Source organism: Acipenser ruthenus, chromosome 18 (assembly GCF_902713425.1).
Source record: "Acipenser ruthenus chromosome 18, fAciRut3.2 maternal haplotype, whole genome shotgun sequence".
NCBI lineage: Eukaryota > Metazoa > Chordata > Actinopteri > Acipenseriformes > Acipenseridae > Acipenser > Acipenser ruthenus.
The window spans coordinates 30357529-30373453 of NC_081206.1; the positions used below are offsets into that span (position 1 = coordinate 30357529).

General features: G+C 38.0%; 1 protein-coding gene across 1 annotated transcript in view; it reads right to left on the reverse strand.

The window, feature by feature from the left end:
- Window positions 1-1623: 1623 nt before the first annotated feature.
- The window catches only part of LOC117428880 (uridine diphosphate glucose pyrophosphatase NUDT14-like), a 34473-nt gene continuing 20171 nt past the window's right edge, over window positions 1624-15925 (reverse strand). The window contains exons 3-5 of the mRNA XM_058991966.1: window positions 11643-11707; window positions 10033-10288; window positions 1624-3944 (exon numbers count right to left, since the gene is read on the reverse strand). Of these exons, the coding sequence (XP_058847949.1) occupies window positions 3695-3944; window positions 10033-10288; window positions 11643-11707 (571 nt within the window). The 3' untranslated portion in view covers window positions 1624-3694. The remainder of the gene's footprint in view (window positions 3945-10032; window positions 10289-11642; window positions 11708-15925) is intronic.

Sequence of the window (15925 nt, forward strand, 5' to 3'; positions counted from 1 at the left end):
GCAGGCCGAATGTTGTGGAGGTATGTTTTAATCCTGCTATTCTGAAGTTGAAGGTTGTGCATGTATTACGCACTGAATTTGAATTGTACATGTTTCTACAACCTTAGTTCCATAATAAAGTGTTTCTTTAACATTGCAAACCCCTGATATTAATAAAATGAAGTACATTTTTAAATATAAAAATAAATGTATAAAATTCATCATGTAATTTAAAATAAACTGTTTTTTTTAAATATATTTTAAGGTATTTGTGTCTTTACGACTCCATCTACTAAACCTTTAAATATTGTTTTTGCGTTACCAGAGCTGTAACCAAATGGTTGTGTCTTGTGTATATTAGCTTAATTAGCCAGGCTGGCATTTTGTTTGTCTGTGTTTTTGTTTTCTTTTTACTTAAGGTTCATTGTTATTTTTTTTTTTTACAATGCCCACTACAAAGATTAAAGCGAGGAACCATTTATTTATTTATTTATATTTTACCTCCAGGTCGCAATTCCATGTGTAGTTTTTGGATTCATTACACAAACCACTGCCACAAACCTGCTGACTCTTTCTTTTGACGAACGTGCCACTGGCAAAAACAGGATTCTGTTAAGCATCTCCAGCCGCAAAGCTGTAGATTACTGTTGCTATAGAGAGGAGTGGATAATTATCTTTGGTTAGTTAATGCCTGTTTTCTTTTTCCCTGTTTTTGAATGAACCAAAGATATGTCTAATGATTACCACAAGGCGTAAGCAGCAGCATACAAATATCACCTTGGTGACTTGATGTATCTGATCAAACTCATCAGTCAAGGGACAAACTGAAAGATTTTTTTTCCCCCAAACCTTTATCTATGAGCTGTGAGGCAGATCTGACAAATTAGTGTTTTATTTGTGTACAGAAGACACTGTTCCCAGCTGCTGGGTGAGATTCGGGTTATGGTTTTGTCTTTTGTTTACGAAACTCAATCAGCTGAGGTCCAGTTACAGAACATGGCCTAACATGCACAACTAAAGTGAAGGATATGGGGATCAAATTCAGATAGCTGTAACTATTTCTTAAGAGTGCTTGCATTTCTGTTAAAGATTAAGTAGCTTCAAATGACATTTCCTTCATTTTTATTTCCACGGTTCCCTTGCTGTTTAAAGGTGTTTGCTACTACTCAACTGCTACTACTCAACTGCTAATGCTACTGAATTTTTTGAGAAGCCTTGGGTAAGTTACTTGGACTTTTGAGTTAATAAGCTCTAGTTGCCTGCAATATATCCCCTTCGGTCACAATGTTTTAATGACATTTTTAGACATTTGTAAATAGTTTGTGCGAACTCCATGGAGTTCGAGAAGTTGCCCTGCCAAAACTTTGAAAAAAAAAACAACATATTAATTATAAAATAGATACATAGACAGTTAACTTTATATACATTTAGAACAGATTTTGCAAGTCAGACCATGGATGAGATACATTATGTTGTTTTGGGTTGACTAAAGATCAGGTTCAACAATACCTATTAAGTTATTTTGCCTGAATATTATTTTGTCTATTTAACAAAGAATAGAAGACCTTTCACTTTGGCCATGGCAAGTCTATTTGTGAAAAGGATGAAACCACATTCTTTAAAACAGGTAAACAGACACCTGGATTAACCCTTTTGGGAATTGAACACTTTTATTTACAGATTTACTACAGATGTAATTCACCTAAATGTAGAGCTCATGCAATCACAGTTTAATGATACCCTTTTCTACAAGGCAAAAGGTATGATATGACCAAATAATTACTAAGAGAATTAGAAAATACAATATAGAAAAAATAACACAACAAACAATTGCAAAAAAAAGTTGCTTTACATAATGTCTACTTAAAATAGTTTAAAACAAATTCAAGTGCAAATGTAAACCGTTTTAATGGGGTCCTCTTTTTTTCCAATACTGGCATACAACCTCAATATAAAAACAAGTTATGCAGGTACATTTAACAGAGGCTACAACCAACTGACTGGCCTTTCTGCCTAAATTACTAGATGTCTTTACTTTAAGTGTACAGGTTTTATCTTTACACTGCAAACATACCCTCTCAACAGCCAAGGAAAATCACATGACTACCACAACTCCATTTTTTACAACTTTTTTTTTTTTAGCATAAAAGCAGCTTTGCTGATGTGACCTTCGTACGTGAAAGAACCTGCAACTCCTTGGTTGACATTTGGTGTGAAACATCCATCTGTTTGGATTGAAGGGTGGACTTTACCCTTTGTTTCTGCCCCACTAAATCCAATACACTTATGTCTTTTTATGGCGATACAGGGCCCTATTTTCAAGTGAAGGCAAATGATATTGACTACCCCAGCTTACACCTTAGTTTGTACTTGCTAGTTTTATTCCCCTCTGTGCCTTTGACTTTTGTGTTTCCTCTTAATTGGTGATACAGTATGTAGGAAAATATGAATGTGACCATGTACACCAACTGGACTGTATAAGAGAGTATCTTTGTACTTAACCCGTGAGTGGAAAATAACAATATTTTGCTGACCTACCTATGCTCTTAGTTTTAGTCCATAGAAACTCTTTTTATAAATATCATCGTGTACTGTAACGAAACCTCATTGACCCCCCTAAGAGTACAGCTGCTGCTGCAATGGAAAAATCATATTTGTTTGTGGTGTTAGCTGGATGTTCTTAACCTTATTTATTTCCTTTTCAGCAGTTTGTAGTGTAGATTTAGCGAAGAACACTTAGCGAATTATTTTCCTTAAGACACAATGTTGACGACAGGTCAATAAAGCCTGATCTTTAAAGGGTTAAACTCATGGAACTATGTCATATTAACACATCAATGTCAAGATCTAATGCAGGTGCTCTTAAAGTCGCTCTTGCTGCCCGTAGCGGTTACAGGTATCATGTGGTGTGCAGTAGTGTCAGCGTACCCTTATCCCTATTACAAATAAGCAAGATTCTTTAATAAACAAGGTCGTGTAAGCAAGTGATCCGTAGCCATGATATTCAGCCTTTTATGTTCCATCTAAACGGGATGGCAGGTATCCGAATGGCTCGGGCCACGCATTTCTATCTCTTTAGTCATCCCTTGTATTTTTTTGGTGTGTCTTGCTCATGTTGATTGTTTCTAGCAGTGCACCGTTTAGCTCTTTCAACCATTAAAAGCCATGGTCTCAATATATAAACTGTGAAGATCTAAAGCTAGCTCATTTGATAACGCTGCTACGTGCTGATTTTTGTTTTCATCTCTAAGCTTCAAGTAATTTCTGCTAGATGGCAGAACCTGAGTTGGCTGGGAGTGCTTGAAGGGATCTGTAAAAGGGACCCCTCCCACTAACAACGTCACACCTGATAGCAGCAGACGTGCTTCCAATAAAAAGAGCTTACCGTGCTTATTAAAGTACAAACAAAAAGACAACAAGTATTCCACTTACTGACTGATCTCACGTTGCAAAAATCCAGAAAGCAAATACAATAATGCAAATTATACTTGCGGCAACCCTTGTTTTATTTATTTATTTGTATTATTATTATTTTTTTATTTAATTGATATCAGTCTTATAGGTTCAGGAATGTGTATTTTTTCTCATTAAATGCATCGCCTTGTATATTAGTGTTGTGGGGGGGTCACACGTAACATATATAAAAACACTAAGAATATCTAGACTATTATTTCCAAAATACTAGTCACATCACTATTCACTCTTTCAGCAGCTTTTACACGTTTGTTGAAATTTTGTACTTAGGTGCCATGTTGCTATGGAACCACATAAAGCTGAAGAGGACCCCCATGGTTTTGGGGAGGCTTTCATCAAATGCAAAGTTCATGGATTCCTGTAAAGGGACTTTCACCACTTCGATGAGCTCTCCTTCCTGGGGTTCACCGCCACCTTCCCCAACACAGTTATCATCGGAAACCTCGGCATAGAACATGGTCTGCTTGGATCCAGTGACTCCGACCCCAGACCTAAAAACATTAACATGAACAGGATTAACTCCTTCTAAAAAATAAAGAAACCTTCAGTACCATACACAGGGCTAGAGATTCTCAAAGCTATTTAATACACCAAATTGTCATTAACAAAGGAAAAATGCACCCAAAGTTACTAAACCAGAAATAAATAAAACAAAAAGCTAAACAGGCTCAAGTTGTTTTTTATTCGTTTTAGAATTCTAATAGGTGACAAATCACCCCCAAAAAAGTTTTAAACCCTACCGTCTCTGATTTACACCAAACTTGGTTCTTAGGGTTGTTTCAGGCAAACACGCTCAAATTTACATTTTTAGACTGGCAAGTATAAAAAATACATTTGAAAGAAAACAAAAGGAAGTTACACCTTAACAATGTTTTTGAACCCCCCCCCCAAAAAAAAATACTCAAAAAATGACCAAGAAAAGGCCAAGGTCTCAGCTTCGTCTGTGCAAAATTTCAGGAAGGTAATATTTTTTTGCTTTGAAAAAATCTAAACCTAACCTGTACGTATTGGATGAGTATGATTGAAAATGTCTGAGGAATTTGGGAACTTTTATATCCAATTTATGCACCCTGGTGGGAAATCACAGTAGTACTGCTGGCCAGAGAAGGATGACACATGCTGGGTATCCCATGTCAACATTCTCTGCAGTGTTATTTGCCCTTGTGTCACTTCGTCTTCCCCCAGAGGCTACACCTTTCAGAATCAAGATCTCAAAAAGACTAAAAGGTGCTGACTTTTTTTCCCCCACTGATGATGTGTTATTCATTTACTCATGTCATCTGATTCAAATGAAATGTGTGTTACTTGAAGATTATTCAGGTTTCTTAGAAATGGGGGAAAGCAAACAAAAATATTACCTTCGTGAAATTGTGCACAGACGAAGCCGAGACATTGACCTTTTTATTGTAAATTTACCTGAAACAACCCCAAGAACCAAGTTTGGTGTGTATCGGAGATGGTAGGGGTTAACCAGCTGGATGATTTGTCACAGAATGACCCAGGTGTTTTTTTTATTTTTTTACCATGTGCGAATAAAGATCTGGAGTACATAGCTATGAGTCTATAGCCCATTGGGTGTTACACAAAACATGACCCTCATGAGAAGTCAGAGGAGATATGAGCAGGTCCAAGTGTTTTGTGGATTGATTTGGTCTGGAACTACTGTACTGTTAGGCTAAAGTTCATCTGCTGTGCCTTTTATTTTATTTTATTTTCTGTGAAATTTTCAATAGAAAATGAGAAGGTTGCTCTCCCTATTACACTTAAACAACACTGAAAAGAAATAATATTTGGTAAAATTACATTTTAAATAGAGAAAATGATTGAGAGCTTGGTTCAACATAAAAAACATTCCTTAAACAGTCCTTACATTTTTTTGTGAAAAACTATATGGTTATATGGTTAACAATTAATGGTTAACCATCACTGGTATTTTATTGAATATTATTGCAGTGCTATCTTACATTCATTGGTTCACTGGATACCATTGGAATATTTTCACAAAGGCTGGCACACGATGGTGAAACATTTCCAAGAGTATTACTAAATCCTGCCAAAAAACCAGCTGTCCATTTCAGTAGAAGAAAAAGAAAAATATTCTTTACCTGGGTCGACCACAATGGAAAGATAAATGAACAAATAAAGTCAACCAGACTGTACAGCCAGTAAAGAATTCAGATTCCAAACTTAGACAAAAACATTCAATAGAGAATAGCTGAAAAGATATTAAAATAATTACTTGTTTTTAAAGTAGAAGACAATCTTTTTTTCATGTCTGAACACATAGAAAATATGTGAGGTACCAATTAAACACACACCTTATTGCATTCATATCATTTTTTATTTTTTATTTCAACACTTGGGCAGTCTTAAAGGTGTTTGGCACTGGATGTTGAAAGGGAATCGTGTCAGTAACCCACTCCCTCGGTTATTATACATTTGGCCTGAAAAAATGCAAAAGTTTACTGCAAAGGCCTGTGCCTGCCTGCCTAAGAAGTGCTTAAGTGCAAACATTGAGCATAACTCGTGGACTGTGCCTCTGCTATGACTCGTATGGGCATAGGGGCCAGTTAATGATGCGCACTGTGATGAAGGCTGCTCATCATCAAGCAGCATGCCATTCCGAAATCCTGGCTGTGAAATGAGTTTCCAGCTCATGATGTTTACACACATGGCTTGTTTTTAGCTCATGTAAACCAATGGGTGTAACTCAACCTATTGTGTCAATGACCTATTTTGTTGGAAAGCCCTTATAACATCAAATGATACTAACATTATTTGTCTGCCACATGGAAAAATTTGGCATTTTCTCCCAATGTAGGAGTTACACTTTTTTTTTTCTTTACCTGCATACAACACACTGCATGGCACCATTTGGTTTATGTATCATTAACCACAAATATAGGAAACTCCTCTCAAGAATTTGGGACCAGTTTAGGAAAAAATGCATATTTTAATGGAAAAAGAAAACACGCAAACATACTTGAAAGGATAAAATCACCCTTATTTAATAGCGTAGATCAGGGGTGCACAATTCCGGTCCTGGAGGGCCGGTGTCCCTCCTGGCTTTTGTTCCAACCTTGCCCTAAATTACTTAATTGGACCAATTATTATCAATTATTGGTCTAATTAAGTAATTTAGAACACAGTTGGAACAAAAGCCAGGAGGGATCCGGCCCTCCAGGACCGGAATTGTGCACCCCTGGCGTAGATCAATCTTCTCATGTTTTAAAAACAATTAAAAAGAGATCTATGGTAATTAGGCAACATATGAAGAAAACCTTAGTTCATTAAATTATTATATCTCACTGTATGAAATAAGATAAACTTGCCATCACTGCTGCGCTGATTGAAAATGTACAGCATCGCGGTATGCAGTTGTTTATAGAAAAGTGAAGCGTGCTTGAAAGATCCATCTCACTGATACGATTGTGGGTGTCTTATTAAGGATGGCTTCTGATAACAGGGATGTGGTGTGTTTGGTTTCAGGATACAAACTGATGGCAATCATTACTATAAATGGAAGAAGACACATCAAGACCATTCGAATTGCCATGGTGAGATGTTTAACTGTTAAGTGACACTGTATTTAACAGACAGCAGACAGCCAATATCTCAATATGGCCGTGATGTTACATGTACATCGGGGGTCTAGGTCAAGGCCATCTGCGAACTGTTTGTATAATCCTGCAAATATGAAGTATGTATCTCAAACCGGTTCTGAAATAGTAGGTTTTGAATGACTGTGGCTAATTGTTATTGTACAAAACCATTTATTGACAACCATGCAGCGATCGCCAAAAGTTTTGCATCATCTCGAATTTTAGTATTGAGACATAATTAAAAAGAAAAAATATACTGTATATATATATAAGATTTTTCAATTTTTTTTGTCAGTTTTTCATTAAGTATATGGAAAAAAATTGTTAATTCTAGGGTGACGCAAAATCTTTGGCCATAGTTGTAGAGTACAGTTGTAAACCAATATTTCAAAGTTTTCAGCTCCCTCTGACTACCAAAGCCACATGATATCTTAGTAAGGTGAGATTCATTAAAACGTTCCGAGCTGTTTGGAGTTGACTGTCAGGTTCAAATCCCTGTCTAACTTTACAGAATGTTTACACATACTAAAAAAGAAACTTTAAAAGGGTTAAGGTTTTGTGCATAGAGCCCAATATCTCAATTGTTTCAACTGTTTTCAGACGGTTCTCACCTGCATAGTGCAACCATGTGATACTCAGCACAGACAGCGAATATACCATAATTTGAATGACAAAAGGCCATTTATTTATTCTGTTACCAGCTCTGGAATAGCTAATATTTCATTGTTTAAAATGCTAGCAATTTTTTTTTTTAAAACTGCTATCGAATATTAATATCAATAAAAATGAATTTCTGGATAACAGCTCTACACATTACAGCTAAGGGCAGTGAATATATAACATTATAAATGTTAAACTGAGGAGGACATTTATCTGTGAACTCCAAATTCGGGGACAGCTGAGCAGTCAGCTAGCTGACACTGTTTATACATCATGGCAGTTACACCTGAATTGCACAGTATTTGTATCACATTCTTTGAAATACCTTGTGGGTAAACCATAGCCAACAAAATGAGCATTTTAATCTGTCTTATTCCAGTGCAACACAAAGGTGCTGTATTTATTAAACTACACTTCCACCCAGATACATAATTACACCAACAGACTCCAGTCTGAATTTTTAAGTTGTGAGCAGGCCTATAATTGTGCAATTTCTCATAAATCAATCCATCGTAATATTTGATAATACATGACAGCACTTTCTTGGAATGGTGTTTTATTACTAATCCATGTTTTGCCTTTACTGATCATGTCCTGTGTATTTAAGACTTTACAACCTCAATTGCTGACTTTCTTCCATTTATGGAGTGGTACTGTTCTTAATTTACAAGCAGCAAGCTTTTTGTGGCAGATTGCAGGTCTGATATCAACCATCCAAGGACATCTTTTTTATTATCAAACAGGTATTAACTGTGACGTGGGGATTAGTGTAGCTGAGTTTCAGAGTATCGTTAAATAAAAAGCTGGCAAGGGGCTCCATGACTAAGTGCAAATTGGAATAAAAACAGGAGTTCCAGTCATGCAGCTGTGCCTAGGAGTGCACCGATATGAGAAGCAATGATCGTGTTTGCACATACAGAGCACTTGAACTGCAACTGATAAGCAGAAAAGGAAATGCCATCATTTTTCATTCCATTGCACCATGTCTACATAAGGCAAAAGCAGGTGCAGGGAAATTAAAGTAATATCAATTGAAGGAGGTCATTGTATTATAGCACCTAGCAGCAGGTGCACCAGCAGGTGTTGATGACTAATTACATACTTTTATGATTTTAGAGCTTTTCACAACTGTGATATGCTGATAAGCATGTAGTTTAATGCTTTTGAAATTGAGACCAATACTTCTGGAGAGATTTACGGCATTCAGTTCTCGTATTTACTAACCAGTGAAGGAATGCTTCTGGGAGAGCGTATAACTTTTGGGGGTAACTGTCTCAAGTAAATTATGGATGTTTCCCCACCAAATAAGCAAAAGTGTAAACGCACGTGTGTTGGTTAGGGTTTGGAGTTGTTCTAATAGAGCATGGGTTACACTCAATTGATCCAAACATAACGAATAGAAATACCTCCATTGAGATAATTCAAGTTTAAGTACCAAGGTTATGAAAAATCAAGCTTCTAACAGTGCATGCGAGTGTCTTCAGTGCCCTTCTGTCTGTAAAAACACGTAACATTGCCAGAGAGGGTCCTATTTAGTGATATGCCGCAGTTTATATCTATGAATAGAGCCCTATGTCTTTAATCTTAAAAGAAGCTGACATCGTTAACCCAAACCATTACTTTAAGTGCAGTACAGAAGCCAGGACCAGAACCAGGAGACAGACTTAGGACAGAGGGGAGGAGAACATCCTGAGTGTATGGAGTGGGCTGCCCACTCATGTTGTTGAGGCAGAATCACTTGGATCCTTCAAGACCCAACTTGACAAAGTTCTGAGATCAATCAGCTACTAGGAACCGGGTGAACTTAGGTGGGCTGAATGGCCTCCTTTTCTTCGTAAATCTTCTTATGTGTGTTGCGTTTGGTGCCTGATATTGCAGAGCTTACATTGGTCTCAATGGCACCACTTACCACACAATGGGCTTTATATTTTCCGGGTCCTTTAAATCGGCAGTACATGAAAAGCTGCTTAAATACCTTTATTATGGAATTCCACTGAAGACAGCCATCATTAATATTTGCTTGCGGACATTGAAAGCCACCATATAAACAATATTTTATCATCTAAAAAAATAAACCGGGAGTTGTTTCACAAATACAGCATGCAATAGTTGATAATAAAACAAGATTAAAAAATGACTGATAATTCTGCCCATCCAAGATGGCTAGATAAATTCTCCCCCACATGTCAATATAACTATTCAAAGTGTTATCAGCTATAAAACATGGGGCAGTTGGAGATGTACAAATCCAAACATGGTGTACATAGTATACAAGAATATTACGGTTAAAAGTCTAAATAAATACGGCATCCCTCACCTGTAGGATGTTATTTTTCTGAGCTTCGATACTGGCACGTCATAGCCGCATTCTTCTAGAATCTCCTGCCTGGCTATTTCTTCCAGTGAGAGATCTGGTTTGTCTACTAATCCAGCACAGAGTTCATAAGTGACTCCAGCAGCTGCAGTCGGTGGGTCCCCATGGTTCTCCTCACTCTCCTCCTTTTCCTCTCCTTCTTTTACCTTGTCTTCAGGACTCTGAGGGGTGTGTTTCTCCCACTCACACATGTACACAGCTTTAAAGAGAAGAGGTTTGAAATACAAAGGATTTAAAATATTCAAGAGATATATCTTGAAACACCCTCCAAAGGCAATGTTGCTTTTTACAGATCAATATACAACACCCCCTCCTCCCCCCCTCCAACTGTCACAAATCTAACTATAAATAAGCACAGTGATTGATCAACACTATCACCAGGGTGAGACCAAGCAACAACTGTGCTTGAACAGGTTATTGTTTAAGTATTACATCATTGCTTTAACTATTTAAGGCTTTTGCTGGCCACGTTTTGTTGCTATAGAACATTTCCAGTTTGAACGGAGGGACTTCCTTCCATTATGAACTCAGTAACACATACTCTCCTGGCTCCCGTGCAGGACAATGCCTCTAAAGGCTACCATTACTAAACTATATGAGAAACCAGTAGGGAGGCCCTAGCTACAGGACAGGCCAGCACAAAGAAAAAGGGACGTTTGTACCTGATTCTTGTAATTTAATATTTCAGCACTGGCTCCCACACCCTCACACACACAAGAGGGAACTGGGTGTGTTTTCCTCAGTTTTATCACTGGATTGTTTAATCTAACTAAGGGGAGGGCAGGCATTTTTTGTTGTAATGTAGCTGTGTGCAATACTAAAGGATTTTTGAAAGTTTTAAACAACAAACTCCCTCACAATTGTAAAAATGGGCTTGACCCTTGACTAAATAAGGCTAAGCTTGAGATTAGAGAAAGCAGCAGCTTCGGCGAACAATGATGATATTGCTAAGTAAAAAATCTGCTTAAGATGCTACAATGAAGAGCAGATTAGGGACTTCTTGGGACTATTGCTATTTTTGTATATGTGCAAAAAGAGAGAGGTGGGTAGAAACAGCCTCTGTATCCTGTTTGTAGTCAGTCATTTTTAAACAAATAAAATCTGAGAAAAATCACAGATGAAATTTAAACTATACAAAACATGCACCCTATCTCTCATTGAATTTAGAGCCTTTATTTACTAGGAGGTTTTTCAAGATGACAAAAGACAATTCATAGATTAACAGAGAATTTAAAATACATGGATGACTTCATACCTCTGATCTCAGCCAATAGTTTTATGAACGCTTTTGTTTGAAATGTCTAATTCAACCATGACTGAGACATGCCTGTTCATTAAATGTGTGCAATTTACATTTTGTTCTTAAAACCTCCAACCAAACTCCTACAGCAAATCATTCTCTTTTTTTAAAGGCTGCGGAATTAAGTAGAGGAACAGCATCATGTAACTGGTGTTTCCCACTATTGCCTGCCTGCCTGCCTTTCTGCTGCATTCTTCTAATGGGTAAAACCTCTAAACACAATGGGTATAAAAAGTCAGATAATGCTGATTACCTGGACGAAACTGCTTGACCAGGATAAAGCAATGGGAAGTGGTATTGAAGATCAGGACCGAGACACTGGAAAAGACCGGACAGGACAATGCATGAGTCAGAAGAAAAGCACACAAGCCATTTCTTCAATCTGTTTTCAAAAGACTCCCTTGCCTTACCTTTGCTGCTTGGTGGTAAAGTGTCTTTGCAGCATTTTAATTTGGGCGAGACTGCTTTCTGTTCAGAGACTGCTTTCTGTTCAGTGGACGAGACCTATTGGGATAATGGCTAGATCTGTTGATTGTTTAGTCATGTTAACATGTTCATGGTCCTTGGTCATTCCACTTTTTGAGGGTTAAGAAATGCAAAGTTTTTTTTTTTTTTTTTTTGAGTTTCAATAACGCTCTAGATTCTAAGTTCAAATTCAAACGTAGGCGCGTCTGCATTTCCGTAGAGAGCTGGAATGGAGTGCTGCAGGAACTGAAACTGGCTGCAACTTGATTGGCTTCAAACTTTAATCAAGGCCTGTGTTTGGGCTCCAGCGATGCATAATGTATATTTTTATGATATGGCGAGCATCTAAGCAGTTGCTGCACCTCATTGTGAACCATGTCTTGGTTCTGTATGAGCTGCTGTTCTGAATGTGTGAGATTTCATAAGTTAGAACTGGGCATTTTTGGCTCTATTGGTGAAACCTACACCGTAGTAATGTAGTGAAAATCCTCCACAGTAATGTACTGGAACAGCACTGGGGAGAAATTGGTAATTCAGTGTGCCTCATAAAAGCAAATTACATTTGAATAAATGATGTTTATGACTAAAGTTCAGGAGGAAGGTCAGACACCAATCTCTGCGTCACCAAATGGAATCATTCAATTTACACATTAGCTCATTAAGATTGTTAGCACTATAAATACCCTCTTCACTTACCTCTCAGTTGTGTTTCGATTTCATCGTAACCCATCACCTCCCCATTTCCACCTCTTTTAAAAATGTAGGTTTTATCTATGGGGGGCCTCAGCCTCGTCCAGTCGGCCAGGCAGCGAGCCCTCAAACCAAGCTAGGTTTGATTCCTAATGAATGTGCACATATAACATACTTCTGTGTAATGTTGCATACTCTGCATTATTCCCAATAAATATTTGTACTAAAACATGCTGTGATTGGTGTATGTCCCGAACTACTGAAATGATTAAAAGAAACAAATAGCAGTTCTTACTTCAAAAACATCACATTACATTTATTTATTTATTGAAATTTGTTTAACAGGAAAACTAGAACCGGAATATCTTGTTTACAAGAAGGTGTTTCAGTTTGCTTTCAGAGTTGTGTACTGGTCTTTCTGCTGGGGGACATGAATTCAAATCCCTCCGATGATGATGCTAAGGAACAAACAAACACACATAAAACCCCTAACTAATTTCAAAACTCTGCAAAGAGACCCAGTAACCACCGCAGCCCCTAGCAAACCCAACACTAAGGACAATGTAACAGCCTGACGACTGGGCAAATGAGAAACCAAAATGTGGTTGCTATGCAACCGAATACTCCAATGCAACAACTTTTTGGAAGAAAAATGTATAAAAATAGCTGACCTAATAACCAGGATCCATACCAATTAATGTATGGTGTGTGATTAAGAAATGCAGATACTTTACATTATACCTATTTAATTACAGTGATGAATCCTAGAATGATTGTAAAGCATAATGTACTGCTCTTTCATTAACCACTTAAATGCATACATGTTGTTTGTTCTCACACCCTCTGACATGTAAATACCTTGTTCCAGGGATGTAAAGAGCTGACTTAAACCAGCTAAAAACCACAACCCATCCATTTTCAAACCAGACAGTGTTAATTAGGCAGCAACCTTTGATATTTCCCAAACAGGACTCTGTAACTTACAAAGAGTATGGCAATCCGCCTAAATTAATACCTGAGCAGTTTGGGATCTCCATTACCCTCTTTGAGGACATTTTAAAGAGCTTTTGAAGTGTTTTAAAGGCAACCTTAACGCAGCCCTCCTATTAATAATGGTTGGGCGAAGCGCTGTCCATTATTGAGAGACAGAGGAAGCACAAAACAAAACCACTCTGGGAGTCTGAGTGAACAGGAACAAGAGATAAGGCCGGTCAGGCTGCAGATGATTGGATATCTAAGGGGGGATTTAGATTGTTTTTGTTTTCCAGGCTCTGGAGGGAATTCCTTTAAAAATGTCCATTGAAGAGAGTCGTTATAATAGGATTTCATTACAATCGGACAGGTAGCATGCACAACGCTGCACATATTCAAAGCCTTTTTTTTTTAGTCAGCAGTGCTTCATTTGTAATTAGTGCAAGCTTTTGCAAAGTTACTGTAGCTTGGGCGTTCGCTTCTATTAAACAGCATGTCTTCTAACTGGGGAAAATTTTTAAATGTAATAATATATTTTTATTAAAAGCCGGTGAAGCCCAATGGTTGAACTTTGCAAGGCAGGTTTTGTGAAGAGCTTTGAAGACATGTCTTTTCCTGACTGTCACAATTCACAGGAACAGTCGATTTCTTCCCTACAGCTCCATCAAACAGATCTGGCCCCTGCATGGATGAGTAACAATATCTGGACAGAGCAATACAGCATAAGCATATACAGTGTATAGCAGCTATAAATCCTTCAGTGTATGTACATTTTAATATGCGATCAAGGTGTGGGCATTTGATTTATGAGTTTCGGTTTATAGCATACCAATATCAAAACATAAACAAAAATCATACGGCAAAGAAAGTAAAAAGACAGAAATGGAAGGAAAAAATAAGACACAATAAACACACAGACAGGTAGAGACAGATAAACAAACTGAGCTGAAGAGTGTAACAGGGGCAGTATATTCTTGTAGTTAGACTAAGGGACTTGAAGCCAAGATACCCAGGGTTTGCTCTCAGTGTGACATTGTACAAGTAATTAGCCACTGACCGAGTGTGACCATGCATGAGTAATATTATGTTTTTGTGCACCACTCAATCACTCAATTAAAAAGAACAAAAATAAGAAGTCACTGGAAAAGTAATATTGCTTCTCAGCTGGGCATCTCTGTGGAAAGTACTATATTCTTAAATAAAACCAAAAAAATCTAAATCAAAAATGGTCACTGACATGGGATGTAGGAAGTTCATTTCAAACGTCTCCTGTTTAACTTGTGGATGCAGTGAAAACACTGCCTTGTGTTTTTCAAGTTAACTGGCATGACATCGTGCCCCAATTTAGGGGCAGGTGACTGCAGCATTGGCAGGGTTGAAACTGCTAAGGAAGCAGGAAGCCCAGCCTAGTACACAAGCCCATACTTTCCCATGGTGAAAGAAAGATCTTGGTGGAACAAGCTGCAGATTATTAACAAGTTAAGTTTCATGTTGTGCTATAATTAAAATGTCACCATGCTGGGTGGGAGCCTGTTATCTTTGGGCTGTGATTTTGAATCCAGTTTGTGGTTTGAATCCAGCTGAACTGCTTCCTCACTCCTAGCAGAGCTCAGTGGGGCACATTGAAAAGACAATGTGGGTAGCTGTTATTGTGCCATGGACTGTTCTCTGTCTCAAGATAATGATGCTTTATAGTGTAGTTTGGGGAAGGGCCTACAACTATGTCCTCTTAATTTACTCTCCCAGTTCCTACCTCCCAATTCCTAACCAAACTGTTCTCCTGGCCTGATGAAACTGATCGTATATTTTTGTTTCGATGCATCCAAACTTCGTGATGAGGACAATGGTACTCACCAAGCCTCAATCCAGTCCTGAACACCCCCTGCCATGAAGTGGTGGTTTTGTTATATCTACGATATAGAGCTCTGAGCCACGTTTGACTCAGTGAAAGGCTAGAGAATTAGCTCAGATAGATAGATTTTTCAGTTCTCACCACCTACCATCCAACAACTTTGCAGTCAGTCTCCCACAGATTACCCAGATGTACTGGATCACCAGCCCTCTCCTCTCACCTTCCCTTCCCTAAGGTGCAGGGTTAACAGGCAGATCATGCTTTGTGAATTGGTTAGAGTCCCAAAATGACTTTTGGCAAATTCACAGTGCAACTCACATCGGAGAGTTTTTTTTCCGTTAACTTCGCCATTAACTTTGCGATAAAGGCAGTCCTTGCGATACGGTAAAGTAGAAAACAAATGGTTGTTGGCTTTACGGATGCTGGCTTGGAACAACCCATCCCCCCTGGACCCACCCACATGATTACACTCACACCCGCATGCACTGACAATACTAGGGATGTTTGTTCTTCTCTGAAACAAAGCACTAACCCCCCACCCAAACCGAAACCCTTAG